We start from the raw sequence: 18724 nt of genomic DNA on the forward strand, positions 1-18724 counted from the left end.
ATGGACAATGAAAATCACAGAAACCCATCTCCAACCTCCCCCCTCTGAGGGTCCTCCACCCGGCTGCCCACTGCACAACCCAAGGCTGTCGTCCCACCTGGATGCAGCTCAGCCACCCCAACGGAGACAAGGGGGAGCATCCTCCGGGGAAGGTCCATGTGGGTCTAACTGGCACGTCCAGCTCTGCCAGATCTGCTAAGCTCTCACCCCATCTCTGCCCCACGCAGATGGGTGCTGGCCACAGTCTTTGACGTCCAGCTTTACTTCAGACCTCTCTTTCTCTCCTTCCCTCCTGTGTTCCCTCTCCTTTCAATTGCCTTTCTAATCAGCTGATCCCCTTCTAATTAAACCTGCCTACACCCAAACAAAATCCACGGCATTGCCCTTGCTCCCTCTCCCCCATCAACTCCGCCAGCCCCACTTTCATCCCTGACCCCCCTTCCACAAAAGATCAAGCCCCAGCACAAGTATCAGTTCAAGAGCCGCCACGGATGCACTCTCACAGACAACTCCGTAAGGATTTTACGCTTCGCCTAAGGAGCAAAACATCTCCAAAGAAGATAAAACTGTTTCCTTATTTACTCGATGCCAGCAAACATGATTCACGGGCCCAGGGGTGATCCATCACCCGTCGCTGTGGAGCGGTGCAGCATCTTGCTCTGCACGCCCCTGAGCCACGCAGCTCCCGCTCCGATGCCGCTCGAAGGGAGGGAAGCGGCTGAACTCCGACACCCCAAATCCTTCCCTTTCATCTTACGCAGATTGCTCTGCCCAACTGTACCCCTTTCAGGCTGCTGTACTTTGGTGAATCAAAATGAAAAAAAGCCTAAATAATTAAAATGTCATTCAAGCTCTAAGCCGATATGAGTCACTGCTACAAAAAATATCTTAAAAATTCTTTCAGGAGTGGGGGATAATTATATTCCTCCCTATCTATTGATTTTTCTCTACAATGCAGATGTCAGATTTTCCACGGTTTTTTTCTTTTTCTTTTTCTTTTTTTTTTCCCCTGGAGTGAGTGTCAAGGAGGAACAAAGCACTCTTTGAGACTTTTTCAGCCCAAAATTAATTCTGAAAAAAATGGTACAGACAGGCCAATAGCACGGGAAGCCGAGAAAAAGCCTGGTGACTCAAGCTATGTCTGCAAAACCCCTATTGATACCGGCTCTGGAGAGAAGGGTGGGGTACAGGGCACCAGCGTTATAAATTCAGAGTCAATTTAGAGACCTTCTTTCTGTGTCTTCACAATACAAAAGATGGGCGAAAAAGAAAAAAAAATCTCAGTGATGGACAATCCTAAATTCTAGATTTTAATTTTTCTCATAATATGAATATGAAACACTCCCAGAGAAAATCCCAAACGGTGCCTTGCACTTCCTGCACTCAGCTACCCGCCAGCCTCTGCTCCCCACAGAAGAAGTGGTTTCAACATCTTTTGAAAGCCAAATATATACCAGCGTATTTTAAAGACAAACCAGCTGTACTTTAGACCCCAAGTTCATGGAAGAGGAAGGAGCTTTACAAAGTTAAAATTAAAAAGAAAAAAATTGTTTAAGGACTAGAGGACAGGGCTGTAAGGGGACAGCCAGCTACGCTGCTCCTCAGTCACGCCAGACCCCGGCACCTGAAGCACTCAAATCCGTGGGACCGGACACGATGCCTTTAGACCACAACAGAAATACTAAAGCACTTCCGACTTTTCCTGCTGTTATGCACCAGGTTGCTCAGCCCGCTCGCTGCCCGCCTGGCTCCAGCTTTCTTCTGCATTTGAAAGGATAAATCTTGAAAGATTTCTGGATTTTATTTCAACTTCAGTAATGAATATCATGCTCAAACGCTGCATTCGCCAGGGGAAAGATGCTTGACGGGTGCAACACTACCGCAGCAACAGACAGCAGCGGTACAGTCCCTCTGCTGGACCTGTAAAACTGCCTCTGAACTCCACGACATTGTTTTATGCCTTTTTTTTTTTTCCAATGCACCTCATAACAGAAAAATATTTAATTCCCAAGACCAGCAAGGGCTCTAGCTTTTTTCAAATTCAATACATTTTCTATGGTCCTTTTATGCCTCAAGGCTCGCGTTACGGCTATCGAAATTGTTTGCATACTTTTAAATATTTGCATAATTTATCAGCCCAAATCTTCAACCGCAGAGTGCTCTGGCGCAGGGCTTGCCACGAACCGTGCTGGCGGCAGAGGCTGGATTTGGGCCAGACCTATGCAGACCCTCCGCGTGAAGCCCCGTCTCCCACCTGCAGGCTCTGCTGGAGGGTTCAAGCTCTGCGGCGCAGGTAGGACGATCTGGATCGCCTGTGCTGCACAGGGGTGTCTTATTCCTTTCTTTTAGAAATGTCACGCAGGGAAGACGTGACACAGGTAGCAGGCTTTTTGGAAACTTTTTTCTACAGCTCTGACAGCAGCAAACTAAAGGCTTTAAGAAGAGCTGTACCTGATGTTCATACAAACCTCTCATTAAATGAACAGCTGGTAATTCAAATCTCTCCTGCTTCTTCCACGCAAAGAGAGAGAAACAACGGGCTAGAATACCTCTTCCTTAGCCAGAGAATGACAAGCTTACGCTTATCAGATGACACTGCCGTTTAAATAGCTTTATTCTGTACCTTGCGCATCGGTTCAAAGCCCACAGTCAGCCCTATTCAGGTCCAAGCCTGCGCCACGATGATGGCACTTCCCCATCATCTGCAGAACATCAGTTCTGGTCCAACATTAGCAGAATACAGGACCAGGCTCCAGATTCTCTGGAACAACCCACCTCCAGGTGAACAAACCCTACCTGCCTGGCACCCTCCCGCACAGGCAGGGACGGGCTCTGAGATGGCCCCAGGACCGTAAGCCCACAGGACAGGTCCCACCCATAGAAGAGGTGAACATCTAGATTCTGCTGCAACGGGCGCAGGTTGGCCCAGCGCAAAAGCTAAACTGGAGTCACCACGAAAGGCAACTGCAAAGCACCTCAACTCGACCGACTGGAAAACACTTTTCTGAAAGAGAAGTCACTGGTGTTGATTTTTGTTTTGTTTTGTTTGTTGCTGGTTTTTCCCTCAGCTACCAGAAAGACCCTTTGAGAAGCCACCATGACTGCACCAGCATCTGATTGACTTTGAAGACGCGCTGCAAGGAGTGGGTGAAAGGGATTTTGAAAAGTACTTGGCATTAGCGGCTCCCTGCCTTTTACAGCCACCGAAGGAACAACAAGTCTTCCTGCCAAGGGCTATTACTAGACAAATGGAGAGAGATCAGAGGCACAAAGGAGGTTGCTAAGGAGTCAAGTGTGGGATCCCTGCAGAGAGGAGGAGGGCTGCAGCTGGGACGGCAAAGGTCAGAACATTGCAGACATCATTTTCCAAAAATTCCCATGAAGCCCCGGCGCGGGAGTCGGGAGCCTGGCCCCACCGTGCTCGCCTATGAATAATGAGAAAGCCATAAAAGAAAGCTCCCTTTCTTCCCTCCTACCCACGCTAATGTAATAAAACAAATTAGAATAATTATTCTCAATTTCAGAGCCATAATGCCCAGGATCAGGGCACGCTTGTCACTGAAATGACAACTACATCCGTTTGATTCTTCTTCTTCTTCTTTTTATATTTACAGAGATCGCCTAAATCCCAACTTTTATTTCATTACATCTAATGCAATTTTACTACAGGCATCCAGATTCTGTTTCCTTCAAAGTCTTCATTATTTTTGCCAGAAACTTCATCTCCCTTATTAGCTAATCACATCCCCACCCTTTCCAGTAACCTTTAAAATGCCACCCACGTTATGACACTTTTAACAGAATCCAAGCAAAAACAAAACAAGAAAAATGAAGAGTTTAACATGAACCACTAGTTTCTAAAATAATTCGCTTCAGTTGGTTAAAAGAAACATTTTCTCTAATAGTAAAGAAAAGTAAAAATAATTTAAAAAGAGATTAAATATCTAATGATATCCAAATAATTGATCCTTTCTCTGTGAAAACCCATCTCTGTGCGAAAGATGGACAACATTTACCAGGAAACAATGATGAGAATTTAGTGGATGAGAATTTATTGCTAATTATTATAAATCTTTTTGCACTATTTCTTTCCCAAGACTACCACTTCAAATGACCTATTTTTCTCCTGTAAAAGGGGAAACATATCTTTTGTGTAGACTTGAAATGCCAGAGGATTTAAATTATTTTCTAAGTCTCTGCCTGCCAAAAAATGCTCCGGGACTCCTCTGTTCTGCAGCGGCTTCTTCCAAGGATGTACTTGAACAGCTCAGAGAGGCAGAGCTCAGACTTCGGGGGGTTCAGTCTGTAGTTACATTCAGAAAGGGAAATCTGGAAAGTGGGGAGGGGGGGGGAAGAGAAATTTTGTTTACAAAAAGTAAACCGAGGGGAGGGACCGCCAAGTCACAAATCACAACTTGAAAAGATGCACTTGAGTTTCCCTAAATTCCCCCTGTGCCCCTCAGGACCTTCCGCGTGACGTACCCTGCGTAAGGAAGAGCGGGGGGAGCGACTCCCCGGGAAGGGCTCGCAAATGCATGAAGACAAGGGGGAGAAAAAACCCCTTCCCTGGGTGACCCCGTCCCCGGCTCCTGGTGTGCCACCAGCCTGGCGAGCGGGGAGCAGCCCCTGCAACAGTTTTAAGGGCATCGCACAAGGAAGACGTCAAGGACACTGCACACACAGCAGATTATTATAATATTATTATATAAAAATACATATCTATTATAAATATAATTATTATATTATTACATAAAACACATATTAAAGGATCTAATTCTTGGGGCAAGCATGAGGCTTTGGCTTAAGCTGCCCAAGCTCACTGCCCCGGCCGGGGAGCGGAGCCTGCAGGGCACGGACCCATCTGCACACAGACCCCGCGGAGTCCTCCCAACCCCAACACCTGCATCAGCCAGTGATAGATTGGCAGCTTTAAATCTGAATTTCCTTGCTTTGGGCACTTTTAAATTAAAGTGGTAATGTGCTTTAAATCCTGTTTCCCTGCTTTTTCACTACGCTCTTCAATCCTTTCCTCCAGAAACTAATCAAGATGTCTCAGACTCACTTATGCTCTCTGCTCCAGCCACCTTCCCCGGTAACTTATTCCATATGTCTGCGATCCTTTGCAAGACACAGCTCCACCTTAATTCCCTATTTACTTCCAGTTTCCCAACGTGCTGTTACACCCCCAGCGCTTGAATCCCCTCCACCTCCCCATTGCATCTCCAGTAGTGATAATTATTTGTACAGAACATGACATCATCAAGCTGGCAAACATCACCTACCTAGTCCTTTGACTAACGTACACATCTCAGCAGCGCTGCCTGCTCTCTGCTAACGGGGCATTGCAAACCCCTCCTGATGCAAATAAAGTGCTTACTGGAAACTCTTGAGAAATGACCATCTCTGCATTAATAGTCCAAACAAGCCGTGTTGCACGTGTACAGCTTCATTTGTATATGTGTCTACGCTGCCATGAAACGGGGACGCAGCAGGCTTGCAGGAACAAGAGAGTGGGAATCTCGAGGCGTTTAACCTCCTTGATCACCGTTTCTGACAGATATTCCCAGTGACACCTCCCTTGTTCAGAGCATGCGTTGGGACGGGATCCCTGTTATCAGCACAGCAACCACCAGCCCTTGGCTGTGTGTAACACAGGGAACTGCCAGGCTCCACGTTTGTGTCCCACAAAGAGAAAGGCAGGGAGGAAAGAGGCGCAGGAGTTGGCTTTAAGTGGAGATGATGAAAAGCCACATAAATCGAAGCACACCGTCACTGTTGGGCGCTTCCAGAGGGACCACTAACACCCGACAGCATTGCGGCCGTATGCCATGTGCAAGCAGCAAACACTCGCATTCGCTCTGGTGCAAGAAAACTCAGTCTCAGCTCTTGCTTCTCGTTGCCCTTGAGTCCAACCTGACCTAAAAGCATTTCGTGTGCTTCATGTTTTACAGGAGGAACACCAGCCGCAAACGGATAATGACATTTCCATGCTGCTTTTAGCACCAGCCCTCCAAGTGCCAGCTGCACAGTTGCAGCCGCACAGAGCTGCAGTAAAACAGCAGCAGCTCACGCTTCCAGGCAGGGTTCCCTCGCATGACTTTCCCCGCTAACTTCGTCTGTGGCAGCAATCCAGGCCATGCACGGCTGATACACACTCATTAAAAACCTTCATGCATACTTTGAATATCTCCAAACCTGAAGTAACACGGAGCGGGGGAGACAGCACACATGCAAACGCTATCACGCACCCCCATAAAAACCACTCATGTCTCCTCCACTCAAAGCTGCCTGCTATTCAACACTCTCCCCAGTTAAGCCAAAGATGTAACGATGCGAGGACAGATCTTGGCACGGAGCTGGGCCGGCCTGAACCTGGCTGTGCACAATTTTGGCAGCACCAAGCTCAAAAAACCTGCCCAAGTGGGAAAGGGCCCTAGCACCTTGCTCGGACTGGCACGGCATCCTTTGCTGCACATGGGGCTCCCACGTCCTTGCTCCTGCTCTGCCTGCGCTCATCCCAGTTTCTGCCCTGGCTCAGTTCGGGACCTGTTTCCCCATCACAGTCCCTAAGTCATATTTTCTGTCCCCAGCAGTGGGACAGTTTTTACAGGGGACTCACTGCTTGGTTTGCTTTTTTGGCCTGGTAAGTCCTTGACCTGTCCCACTGTTAACCGCCATACTTCACCAGCTCCAGTTGGGAGAGGCAATGCTATTCCAAGAGTTAGACCTGAACTCATTACACACCCTGTTTATATCTGCTTTATCGACAGAAAGATGTGCTGGTAGGAGGGAACAATCCCACATTAAACTGCCTCTTGTCAAAAAAACCCCTCTGGTGTGAGACTGGAGGAGCTGTGTGTACCAAGCAGAGGCAGCCCTTGGGAATAATCGGTGAGGAAATCATCAAAGTCATGTCTACGGTCAGAAGCATCAGCCTTTGCAAGTCAAGATTCAGCTCGATGCACGCCAAGATGCAGCCTGAACTCCTCCGCAGCACAGCGTGGCATCACACCGCAAGCCGGACGGGGGGGTGTTAAAGCTCATGCAACGCAGGAAAACCCCACGGCAGAGAAATCAGGAGATGCCCCCGACACCCAGCACTGCTACCCCTTACCCACCAAGGCTGGCTGCAGGGGGCTTGACAGGATGAACCTTGTCTAGGGTTCTTCCCAAAATCTAGTTAAATCACGTTCCCATACTTCTATCCCTTTACACGTGTTTTTTCAGTTACTAAGTTTTATCAGTGTTACTATAGTTACGCACACAGGTGTTGATGAAAACCAAATTCTCACATTTCTGAGCAAGTATGTACGCAATGTTTCTTAGACACTCAGCTAATGAAGAAACAGAAACTGTATTTTATGGTTTACGTGTGCAATCACTAACGACTTTCAGGATCCAAAGAGCTACTACGAAGTTTCAGCAACATGGTGTTAGCAATTCATCAGCTCACAGCTACTCCCCAGCCTGCCCCCAACACAAGTGGGGCAGGTATTTGGATTCCCCCAGCACGTGGTTTTCGCCCGCAGCAGTTAATTACACAGAATATATGAACTCGACAAAGTTGTCATCTACTTTCAAGTCTTTTGCAAAAACAGAATGGGACTAACATTTGCTGAATGGGGCATTAGCTGCAAATTATATTTTCTCATGAGCAATGCTGCTGCCCGTCACAAAAAAACCCAAAAGCAAAACAGAAACTTGCCCATCTCAGGGGTAAAGCCCACGGCCTCACCTAGTGCAGCGTATGATCATAGCCCTGGCAATTAAACCAGAAGCTCCCTCCAACAGCCCGGCCAGAGCACGAAGCCCAGACAGCACAAATGTGACTTGGCTTTGAAAATCCACAAGATGCAGGGGAGATGCTGTTCCACCGAACCGGGGAAGCACAGCTACTCCTCCAACGAGTCCCATTACTGGGGATCAGGCGATTATAAAGATCTGTGGTTTGACTAAATGGCTGCCAGGAGCCGAGAACCCCTCAGGACCCCCAGCCTGCAGCGAGGGGCTCAGAGAAGAGGCTGACCCAGACCGGGGAGCTGGGCTAGCAGCACGCAGACAGCCCCACCGTCCTTAAACCCATCAAATGCACCAAGTCCAACAACAGCTCTACAGGGAACGGAGCAGCTGGAAAACAAACTCTGTCTGCTGAAAAATATATATATACTTGAGAGAGGGCCGAGGCTTTGAGAGCACAGCATCGTGCCTTCGATGTCTCCCCAGGTAGTTGCAGATGTCAAAACACCTAATTACCACCAGGCAACACTGCCGAGCAAAGCACCTTACTGACAGCACGGGCTGCTCCTTTCGGCAAGTCACCGCGGTTTGGTTAACGTCCTTGGTTAATGTCTGACGGGCTGAGCACGCACCTTTGCTTACCCACCTCTTGATTCTTGTGGAAACACAAAACAACACTTTACATCTTCCAAGCTTCAAGAAATCAGAGTGACAGAGAGTCGTAAGCAAAACGACAAAGACATCAAGTCACCGAGCACTTCTGAGGCAAATCAGCCCCATAAACGTCTGTTTGCATCACTTATTTCCTAACAAGCTGCTCGCTCACACAAAGGGACCGCTATTCTGTTGCCTCTGCATGTTCCTAAGAAGCATCCGTCTTTACATCCTGCACTAATGGATTATTAGGAACATCAAACATATAGATTGAATCACATAATTATGCCTTTTAAAAAGTCAGCAATATTTGAGATCAGCCCAGCACTTGCTGCCAATCAAACCCCAGAAGCAGAGACTGCCTGTGCTCCTCGCCTCCTGCAAGTACGCAGCCGGGGTTATTTTACTTGTCACATGCTGTATCTCCCCTAAGAAAGCCCAGCCAGCCCCCAGGGAAGGCATGCACAATAAAACAAGGCCTAGACATGATTTTTTTGGGGGGGAGGATTAGCCAGGAAACAGCAAGGCTCCCTTACACCAGTCCGGAGCTGGACGACGGTGCTCACGTGCTTCAGCAGCAGACACCTGGTTAAGACTAAGAGAGGAGAAAACAGGACCGTGCTGGGGATGCTGCTGAGTGTCAGGAGCAACAGTCACCTCCTGAGCAGGAGAGAGGTTAATAGGGAGACACAGAAGAAAAGGCAGCAGCAAAGCAAGGGAGCAGGCACAGTGCATTCGCGAGCTTCATGAGCTGCTCAGATGTCTTCCACCAGCTCTGTGGGTTTCTATGGTTTAAGTGGTAGAAAGTACAAAGACGTATTGCTGCTCCAGTGCTCCTTAACCAGGAGGTTGTAAACAAGCGTGTGGGGTGATAGGATATGGGAAGGTTTTGAGAGGATGGTTAATGTGCTCTGGGGAGACGGATAGTAACAATCATGCCAATTCAGGTTAGGAAATAACATCCTTTAGGTTCAGCCTCCCTCCTTTACAGTCAGGTTTATTTTGTATCCAGCAGCTACTGGGCTTGATCCTCTGTTCCTTCCCAGGCTGATGCAAGAGGGGCTGCAATGGGTATCGGCACATCAGCATTCATTTTGGTAGGAATTCCGAGTGCTTCAGTGCAAAGTCTCTGGTTGCTACAGCTCCGCATGGAAAAGGTTCCCAAATATGATACGCTCAACAGAAGAAAAAGGGGCTGACAAGTGACATCAACCCCCATGTACTGTTCATGATACAGGAACCGACTGCAGAAAACAGGAGAGCTACGGGGTAAGAACCTGAAGTCTTCACTGGGAGCCATCACATTGCAAAAGAGAGACAAGCTTGCCCATCTAAAGTGTGTTTCAAACCCGCACGTGGCACTGCTCACCTAACATCCAGCACAAGGTGAGAAAAACCAAGCTGACCCGAGGGAATGCCATTTACTTGGAGGATGGCATTTTACAAGGAAAGCCTTACCCCAACCAACTAGAAGAGTCCCCGGAGAACCGTGCAGGGAAAGTCAAACTTTCTTTCTGCCTGAGACATAATGACTGCCAATCCCACCCCTGGGAAAAAACTTCCTTCAGCCCACATTTGTGCACGTGCTTCAGCTCCTGCCCAGATTAGGGAAGAAATCAAAGATGGCCTGTGAGCAGATGCACCTGCGCTCCAGGAGGAGACTTCGGTTTCACGCATTAAACTCGCTTCCCGGTGCCTGCAAGTGTCATTACCCCGGCCAAGAAGGAAACGTACACGTGTTTAGGCCCCAAAACATTAAAGATACCATCAATCACCGATTTCCACTTGCTTGTATAGATCCCCACTTAATGACCTTTCCATGTTTTCCTCTCCCATGCCTGTTACTTACATATCAGTAACCCAGACAGACAAGGGACTCGAGGGGCGGCATCTCTTCTACAGAGGGCTCTCCCTAAAATAACGGGAGAGTTATTACTCTCCAGATAAAACCGAGAAGCAGTACAGAGATAACAGTAACAAAGATGTTTCGTGAGCACGGTTTTCTTTTATATCCAACCTGTCCCATAATTCAGAATATATATTACAAATTAGCAGGAACAGAGCAAAGCTCAGAGTCAGACTCCCATTTTAAAAGGAAAGCAGGATGCAAACTTCGTGATTGTATAATTTGATAAGAACATTATCTGTGTTTCCCTACCCTTGGTGTCATGGACTGTCGATTCTTTCTATAATCAGCATCACGACTAAGAAGAAGCATTTCAGAAGCTGAGAAGCATAAAGACCACAGGAGTCAGCCTCCATCCATCGGGAACGAAGGAGCTATGCTGACATTTGTTGAAAATGTCATTGGTGATAAATGGCCCAAATAATACATTCACAATGAGGTTCCTGAAAAAAACAAACGAAAAAACCCACCTCAAAAACCCAACCCACACACACACACACAACCATGCCCCCCCAAGCCCTACAGTCAAAGCAAAGTCCAACTTGCATTTAAGGTAACTTGCATCTTGGACTTCGCCAGGTCAGAGGATTAACAGGTCACCTCATGGATCTAATCCAGCAAGACAGGGAAGACTCTCAGCTCCTCTTGAATCACTGCACAGGAGTCCTGCAGAGACTGGTACCCCTCGGGTCACCCACACGGGTCCCCATGGCTGTCGTTAAAGGCCAGCCAGTGCTGTGTTACCGCACTCACAAACCTTTAACAACTTAGACCTTTGCTGCCCTCAAAAATATAATGAAGAAACCACGCAGGCCAGCTACTAAAGTGCTTATCATTCTGTGCTTAAAGGAGAGGACAGGAAATTTAATTTGTAATAAAACATGGATGGATATTTCTGGCAGGTTAGCAGCCTTCAACTGTGTTCCCTAAACAGTTGCTTAAAATACTTGAAAACTACTGTAAAAACCATGCCTCAATAGTGGCTGGTGTGTTAAGTTTTAAGCGCTGCTTTAAACTTGTAGAAATTCTTCCTCAGGTGGAGAGCAGCTGCCCTCGGGACTGTGACCTCCCCACACCCATCCCACGGCTCAGGGACACGCGGCTTCAGCCGGCTCGAGGGTAGATGTGACTGGGACCTTCTCCAGCCAACTTTGAAAGATCTCAGTTTTAACCAAGTCAACGTGATGTCCAAACGAGAAATGGGAAAACATCAAGAACAACAGACGCTTTCTTATGAAAATTTAATATCAAAACCACCCTTAATTTCTCATCCAAAAAAGTTTCAACAGAACAGTTCTCACTAGACCAACAACATACCCTTCATACCTGTTGGATCAACTGCATGGAGACCCACATCTCATCATCTACAATGTTCACGTGGACTGCAAATTATTGTCCCCAAGGAGCTCTGCACAGAGCCAGCAGCAAGTCAACAGGCCATCTCATGCAGAAGCGACACTGAGCAGTAAGTACTGTCACAGACCCAGCCCTGATGCTATGAAGACAGTGCCTCTGTGCAGCAGGAGCCTGCTGCAGTGCCAGCCCTGAAGCCCCCCGACTGCTTCTCCAGGCTATGGACTCTGACGCTGCAACAGAGCCCACGCACAGATGTACAAACTGTCTGTTGGTTTAAGGCAGGCCATTTTTAAGGATTATCTTCCATTTTTCTCTCCCAAAGCCATACACCGCACTTTGCTTGGCCACCACACTTCCCTTCCAACATCATTTTCCCATGAACAGCACCAAGTTCCGCAGACGCTCCCATTTCGATTCCTTTCCTATCAGCAGTTTTGCTAAGAACCATTTCAGCTTTTTTTCTAATAGCAATTTCCCAGCTGTCCCAGGAAAAGACTCCACGAAACAGATCACAAGAGCCTAAATAATTTTTCATTTACCTACCTACCCACAGCAGCTTGTTTGCCATGGGTGTCCTGACATTGTGCGTTCAGCCCAGCACGGAGATCTTCCCATTAGCTCCATCTCCCGCTCTCATCCTGGGGAGGGTCAAACAAGACCCTCTCTCTACAAGAGTCAGGCTTCCTAAAAGACTGGATTTCTATCATTTAAAGTAAAGTTGCAATTACGGATGCATCCAGTAGCCTCCATCCCAGAGTATGGCAGGAGCAGTACAGTAGGATGCTAGAACAGTACCGTTCACCTGAACTCCAACCGAAAGCCTTATGGCATTTTAAAAGCATTACAAAGGTGACTTTGTCCCGTAAACCCTGACTAAATATTTTCAGCCAGCAGTTGCATTAAAATCTATGGGATTATCTACACATGCAGATACTGTACAGTGTCATAGAAAGCTGTGCTGGAGCGGACCTTCAGGAGTCATTTTATCCATCTGTATTGCCCCGCAGCAGGACCAGATCTATTTGATTAATAATGAGCAAGAATTGCAGCTTTAGGAAGCTGAGCAAAATTTGGCAATGCCACACAATAGCTATGGCAAAGGAATGAATGCAACATCTAAGAGTGGGTTTTGAAATACCACTTGCACGACACATATGAAAAAGCAAAATTTTCTGCTCTTTCAAGCTGAATTTGCTGAACCGTTGTGGGCTGGGAAGCCGCCCTTTGGTGCAACAAGCATACAGCACACGCTTTTCAAGAATATCTACCATGGTAACACGTTCTCCATGATCAAAGTTGACTTTGATCTGAAGACCTGAAAACAGGTAACGCTAAGGTTAACACAAAAAAAGTTTGTCTTTTATTTATTTTATTTATTTTTTAAGAGCAGGAGGATATTTAAGAGCTTATTTAGCTCGACTACAGGTTCAAGCACTTCAAGAGCTGGGGTGAGAGGAGGATTTCAGAGCAAATGGACACAGGAATGTCCTACCTGCCTGCAATCTCTTTCTACGGTGATGATCCTTAGCTTAAAGTTTTGGGATATTTTGAAATGTCCGAAACGTGGATCCAGATGACAGGGTAACGCCCCTGCCACACCTTTATTTTAACAAAGATGTGTCAGTTCCTGATGGATTCTTTTACAAGCTACTTGGGAATTTCCACTGGCACTGGGACAGTAATGCAGCAATTGTTCTCTTTGAAAACACGAAGCAGAGAATGACATTTCAGTAAAGCACACACAAAGAAAATAACTTAGGGTAAAGCTCCTGGTTCTTGGGAATTACCCACTGGATTCCCAACCATCTTATCAAAAAGCCACAATGCCCAAGTCTCAAACTTCACTTTTATTCCTTTTCAAGAGCCAATCACAAGAGCAGCACCAACACATCAACCCAGATAGTCTTACTCCTGTGTTTGTCCTCCTTAAAATAAACACTAATAATAAGTTGAAAGATTCTGCGAACCGGAGCATGAAGCATTTCCTGCTACATGCTCCTTCCTTGTAACCAGAAAAATTCCTACACCGGAGGACTCCAATGTGTGTCCCCCCCCCTCCAGGGGCAGGTTTTCTGCTAGGATGAGATCCTCCTTTTGCTGTCACCTCAAAAAGACAAGAACGTGAAGTCCCACTTACCGCTCCAAGCATGATCCTAAAAATCAGCCACCGAAATCCCCAGATGACGATGCTGGAAGGAGGCGTGTGCTGGGGCAGGCGGGAGAGGGTCCAGAGAGGGCAGAGGAATATCCCCAGGAACCCGGTTTCCAGGAGCTGCGATTCCCATCCTGTAGTGCCAACATGTGAGAAATGAAAAAGAAAAGAGTTATTGTACAAGTCCTGTAAGTTATCCTTTCACAAATTTTAAACACCCAAGAAGAAAAACAAAACAAAAACAAAACTGTAATGCTTTCTGAATTTAACTTGGGGGAACGTCAGTACCAACTCCTAACACACACATCACACGCTGGGAATTCAGATGCTTTAAGCTACAGTGTGAATGATGTGGATCTACGTTCGGTGCATTGGGTTGTGCTGTTCTTCTCCAAGAGCACACACGGACACTTTTGTTGTTTACATGGTTATTTTACGCAGCGTGAAGCAAGAGAAAAGAATAAGAACTTTTATGAAGCAAAGGAAAATGCGATCTAAGCGCCCTGGGAATTGGCATGGTGACCCAGGCACACAACTGATCAGTGCCGCTACTGATTCCTGCAGACCAGGGACTGCCTGAGCCATTGCCACCAGTCCCACTGTCTTTACTGGATTTGTGCCGAAATGGGGCAGTCTCAATCTTCAAAAGATGATGATTAAAATCACATTGTCTTGCTCATCATCAACATTAACGTGCAACTGGAAGCTTTGAATCTTTAATCGTAAAGAAAAATCATAATGAAAAAAGTCCAAATCATCCATCAAGCCAGTTTTACACATCGCTGGATTTGGCAAAATTACTCTAGATTGAATACCAGCGGAGCTGAGATCAAAGCACGGCCTTGTAACCACAGAATGAACCTGTTACCTGCTTTGAAGAAGACAGACTATAACCTACTTCAGGCAAATCTGCATTTTGCATTTTCTTTTTCCAGTACGGCATAGAGTATAAATATTGAAATGATTATTCAGGAAGAGCCAGAGCACAGCAGCTCTGTTTTGACAGGTGAAGTCCAACCTCCACTACGTTTTTAAGTAACAATATACTGAGGCCAAAACCAAATTACTCCAACTTACTACCTCCAATTACACACTCTTATTTTCAAATATTTCTGCGCAATACAATTGCACACTGAAGCCATTTTAAAAAAAAAAAAAGACACTAAATGGCACACTAGTGGGGACAATTCCTGAAAACTCAGCAACCTCGTTGGCGCCATTTAAGATGCTGGTATTCCCACCTACGTATCCACATAAATTAAACCAGATAGTGCCTGTGGGTCACCTGTAGCCATGTTCCTTCCCAAGAGTCCCCCAGGCACTTTCCTAGTTTTCAAATGGCAGCAACAAAGTTTGGTCCGTAACACCTCCTTTCACCCAGCCCAAACAGGCAGGGAAACACCTATCAAAGGCATTAATTTCTTCCAGCTCCAGTCTGAGAGACCTGATTGCACACCAGGTCGAGATTTTTAAAACCCATGATTTGACATTGTCACACAAGCAAAACTACATTGAATTTGCTTTAAAATATTCGAAGTAGCAGCCATGCAATCTCCTCCTTTTTCTTAATATGCACAAGGTCCTTTAAATCAAAATGTAACGTGCTTTGGTTTTTTTCCAAAAATATTATACGTCAAACAGCTATTAAAAAAATCCCCATTCTCCCTCCATACATCCTGTTGTTTCTAGAACAGATACCCCAACTGCCAAAATTAGCGCTTCTGAGAGGAGAAGCAAAGTATATTGTTATAAAAGCAGCTGCACCAGGAAAGCAATGGCTAATACAAAATGTGAAAGGTTAATTGTCGCTAAACCCAGCCACAAATAGCAGTTATGGGTCTAACTGGCACCAAAATGGTAGTATATCTCCTTCGTTTCTGCCTGCACAAGAATCCCACTGTTATCAGCGTTTTCATATGTTAATCACTGTGTTCCCCTGCAGACATATAGGATGCACGCTGGATGGCTGAGCAGGAAGGCGTACGCCTCTACATCTCCAAACAGCCTTTAGATCCCTACTATGCATTCCCCTTCGAGAGCAGCATCGCCTCTCACCAAGCAGGACACAGTGGCTTTTTTTTTTTTTAAATTTTATCTTTAAACCAAACTCCTAGGGAGGTGTTTGCGTGCGTGGACGGAAGGGGCACGAAAGGATCGTGCGATCCCACATGACACATTTCTTGCACGTTAAATGGGTTATACGAGCACGCATCCAGCGCGCAGGGACGCGTGCATGAGCACGCGTGTGTCCAAAGCAAAGCCGAAGCCTTCCCGGTATGTGCTGGCCTCCAAGGATCATGAGTTCAGCCTGCACCTGTGCTTCTTGTTCCAAAGCGACAAGTTTGAATCCTGGCACCACCACCACCCGGCTGCGAGTCCAACAGCATAATCCGATGCAAACCGTGCCAGCGAGGGGGACAGCTCAGTGCCGCGGTGGGAGGGGAGGACCGGAGCAAACAGTGCTGCCAGCTGTTGGGAGAAACCTCTTAAATTACCCGCTGCTGACAAGGGGGGCTGGCAGCGGGTGCAGCTAAGCCGGCACCAAACAGGGTTTAACTGCAAGTGCAGCCAAGGACAAACTACGGTCACAGCACCGTTTCAGAAGTCTCCGTCTAAACCTCCTCAGCTTGCGGCTAAATCCTGTCCAGCTCTGGTTGCTCTGCACCCATCGATGGCAACGGGCAGATTTGCTGGCACAGATGAAGTGCTGTGCTGTACTTTGCTCTGATACTGACCTTCATATCAGATCACGGCAAGTTCCTGCTAAAAAACAAGTTTAAGATGCAGATATGCACGGAGAGCCTCTGATTTATTAACAACCCTCTTCCTGATGGACTGAGTCTCCACAGCTGGTAATGCGGTCATGCAGATCAATTTTCCGTACTAGCACACATCACCCAAACAGTCACATACCCTGCCCTCGGCAGCAGAAGCTCCTTCTCCAGCCTCCATCCATCTTCTTTCCAACCCCAAGCAGCTCCTCGCCCTGGACCCCTCCTGCTCCCAACCCACTGCCAAAGCTGTCACCGCTTTCCCCTTCCCCATTTAGCGTGGATTTCATCCTGACCGTAACTTGTTAGTCCTCTTACAGGCTTCATCATGCGCAAACAATTAAGCCTTGATGCTTGATCCTACTCCATAAGCAATGCGAGCGCTTGTGATGGTAGGATTATCAGAGATGCTACATGTGTCATGTTTTCCACTAAAAATTACTGCTAAATCATGAAGACATTCAAGGACGTGAACACGTTGTTGAACATCACAACTGTATCCACAGTACAGCATGAAAGGGGGAGCTCTGCTCCATCTCACATTCACTATATTGTAAGTTGATATTAGAAAGCAAGGTTACAAGATCCATCAACAGAAACCTTGCATTTCCAACTGCTGACTTACAAACAGTTGTTCACGGCTACCCCTTAAAAGCCTCAGACTCAAAATCCCTTGCAATCTTAGACAGGTTTGAGGCCGTAACCATGTGTCTGCTGAACACTGCTGAAGTTTGAGCATTGCCACCTTTTAACACCACTTCCGAGGCTCACAAAGCCCAAACACACCGTGACATCGACAAGGAATCAACCAAGTCATCATACCTTGGCAGGGAAGACCTGAGGAACGACCAGTACTTAGCTGACCCGTGCAGTTAAGTAATAACAGTATTTTTCTCCCTATCCTTATCCTCCTCTTCTTGCTGCCAGGTGGGCAGTGTTGATGAGATGTATGTGCTGCTGCGGCAGCGCCAGGCAAAGGAGCCCAGCACAACCGTATCCTCCATCTCCACCAAACATACTGGGAACCACGTACCCAACCCTCCTCCAAGCTGCAGAAATTCCCACCCTCGACACTTTTTAGGACAGTTCTAGCACAGAAAAAACATGGAGGTGAAGGAAGTCATCTCCATGACCTGGGGGGACCTAGAGGGGGAATCAAACGATCCCCCGCTTTGGGGCTGTGGGAGGGGAGGGCAGGCGCTGGGCATCGGGAGCTTTAGGAGCATCCGCGTGGCAGCCACGGAGCATCACACAAACCGAGAAACTAGTGGCAATACGGGAATCAAAGCACCGGTAATGGAGCAAAGATCTCTCGCTTGTAGCGGTGCCAGTTTATCGCATACAGCGACATTTCCCAATCCTAGCATTTTTGGAGTGAAACCCATTTTATAAACGGTAGCAAACCCCACGATACTTAGAGGCATCGGGGCTATCTCAGAAAGGCAGCTCCCATCCTCAAAGCGCCAACCAACACATCCTTATTGCCTGGGCTAAATCTCGGGGCTCACCTCCGCCCCGGTCCCTCCGGCCCCGGCGCACACTGATACTGCTGGGAACGAAAGGGTCACGTTGTTGACCCACCTGCTCCTGTTTTCTTCAGTTGGATCTAGTCAAATTTCAGCAGCTGCAGAGCCGCACAAAGCGCCCCATTGTTATCTCCCGCGCAGCCGGAGAGGGAGCCACGGGGGTTTTTTTTTTTTGGGGGGGGGGGGAATTGAAATAAAATAAACTGCCAATGGCGGCTGCACTTGCCCCACACGAGTTTCAAATGTTTGTTACATGTTCTGAACTCGATGCGGCAAAAATCCATAGTTTGGCATTTTCTAGAGGTCTCTGCTGGGGCAAGGGAGGAGAAGTGGGGAGGATGTGCCAGGGGGACAGGAAAGATAAGAAAGGGGAGGAAGCAAAAACAAAACTGAAAAAAGCTTTCCCATATTCCTTTTAGGGTTTTCAAATGTTTTTCTTCTCTAAAATTATATAAACCCTCCAATAGTTTAAATTTTCAGCTAGGAAATTTAGCTCAACATCAAGTGATCTCTAGAGTCAAAAACTATTTGCTGCTTGACAGAGGAACTGCGAAAGCCGGCACCGCACGGTCTCACCGAGTCCTTCGGCAGAGACCGTACACGTTGGCAGGAACATCTGATG

At 47.1% G+C, this 18724-nt stretch overlaps 1 protein-coding gene across 3 annotated transcripts in view; it reads right to left on the minus strand.

Annotated features, from left to right (window-relative positions):
• The window catches only part of LMF1 (lipase maturation factor 1), a 206423-nt gene that overhangs the window by 131650 nt on the left and 56049 nt on the right, over positions 1 to 18724 (minus strand). For 2 of the 3 annotated variants that reach the window (XM_076350797.1, XM_076350795.1), the window contains one exon: positions 13791 to 13939. In XM_076350797.1, coding sequence (XP_076206912.1) covers positions 13791 to 13939 — 149 coding nt within the window. Of the gene's footprint in view, positions 1 to 10549; positions 10607 to 13790; positions 13940 to 18724 lie in introns of those variants that run through there. The other variant, XM_076350796.1, reaches the window with a different exon arrangement.

The sequence above is a fragment of the Aptenodytes patagonicus genome, chromosome 13 (assembly GCF_965638725.1).
Source record: "Aptenodytes patagonicus chromosome 13, bAptPat1.pri.cur, whole genome shotgun sequence".
Taxonomy (NCBI): domain Eukaryota; kingdom Metazoa; phylum Chordata; class Aves; order Sphenisciformes; family Spheniscidae; genus Aptenodytes; species Aptenodytes patagonicus.